The 1,317-nt window shown below is 45.6% G+C and overlaps 1 protein-coding gene across 1 annotated transcript in view; it reads left to right on the top strand.

Moving 5' to 3' along the window:
• Positions 1–230: 230 nt before the first annotated feature.
• The window catches only part of LOC115125744 (protein Niban 1-like), a 114,468-nt gene continuing 113,381 nt past the window's right edge, over positions 231–1,317 (top strand). The window contains exon 1 of the mRNA XM_065013650.1: positions 231–461. Within this exon, the coding sequence (XP_064869722.1) occupies positions 231–461 (231 nt within the window). The remainder of the gene's footprint in view (positions 462–1,317) is intronic.

Here is a 1,317-nt window from a genome sequence, read left to right as displayed (position 1 = left end):
ACATGGGGGCCCCTCAGGGTTGCGTGCTCATTCCCCTCCTGTACTCCCTGTTCACTCATGACTGCGTGGCTAAGAACGACTCCAACACCATCATTAGGATTGCCGACGACACAACAGTGGTAGGCCTGGTCACCGACAAAGATGAGACAGCCTATAGGGAGGAGGTTAGAGACATGGTCGTGTGGTGCCAGGACAACAACCTCTCCCTCAACGTGATCAAGACAAAGGAGATGATCGTGGACTACAGGAAAAGGAGGGCCGAACACGCTCCCATTCACATTGACAAGGCTGTAGTGGAGCAGGTTGAGAGCTTCAAGTTCCTTGGTGTCCACATCACCAACAAACTATCATGGTCCAAACACACCAAGACAGTCATGAAGAGGGCACAACAATGCCTTTTCCCCCTCAAGAGACTAGAGGGATTTGGGATGGGTCCTCAGATCCTCAAAAGTTCTACAGCTGTACCACCTGATATGGCAACTGCTCTGCCTCCGACCACAAGGCACTTCAGAGGGTAGTGTGTACGGCCCAGCTTCCTGCCATCCAGGACCTCTACACCAGGCGGTGTCAAAGGAAGGCCCTAAAAATGGCCAAAGACTCCAGCCACCCTAGTCATAGACTGTTCTCTCTGCTACTGCACGGAAACGGTAATATCGGTTGAAAATTAGCCGGCTGGCTAAAACCGGCACTTTTACTGAAACGTTGATTAATGTGCATTGTAAAAATAAAAATAAACTCAACTTAAACTCATCATGTTGTATTCAGCGCATGTGACAACCCATCCAGGGTGCTATAGTGCATGTGAACTTGTGTTACTTTCAACAGTTATAGCCATAGATATGGACAGTTATAGCCATAGATATGGACAGTTATAGCCATAGATATGGACAGTTATAGCCATAGATATGGACAGTTATAGCCATAGATATGGACAGTTATAGCCATAGATATGGACAGTTATAGCCATAGATATGGACAGTTATAGCCATAGATATGGACAGTTATAGCCATAGTTGTGGTGGATGTGACAATCAATGCATGTTGATATCTAATGCTGCATTCAAAACAACTGGGAACTTGGAAATGTCCTACTTCTGACTTCAGTGCAACTAGGAATTAGTGGGAAAAAACAGCTCTGACTTCGAAAAATCTTTTGATTGGTCATCCAACTCGGGAACTCAGGCCTCTTTCCAGAGCTCCGACTTTTTGACCTGAATATCACTGACTTCATGATTTGACCTCAAATTTGTCAGAGTTCCCAGTTATTTTGAATGCGGCAATATTTACAGGAGGCATCAGGCATGACAAACCAATTCA

Source organism: Oncorhynchus nerka, linkage group LG9b, assembly GCF_034236695.1.
Source record: "Oncorhynchus nerka isolate Pitt River linkage group LG9b, Oner_Uvic_2.0, whole genome shotgun sequence".
NCBI lineage: Eukaryota > Metazoa > Chordata > Actinopteri > Salmoniformes > Salmonidae > Oncorhynchus > Oncorhynchus nerka.
This window is presented reverse-complemented; position numbering and strand designations above follow the sequence as displayed.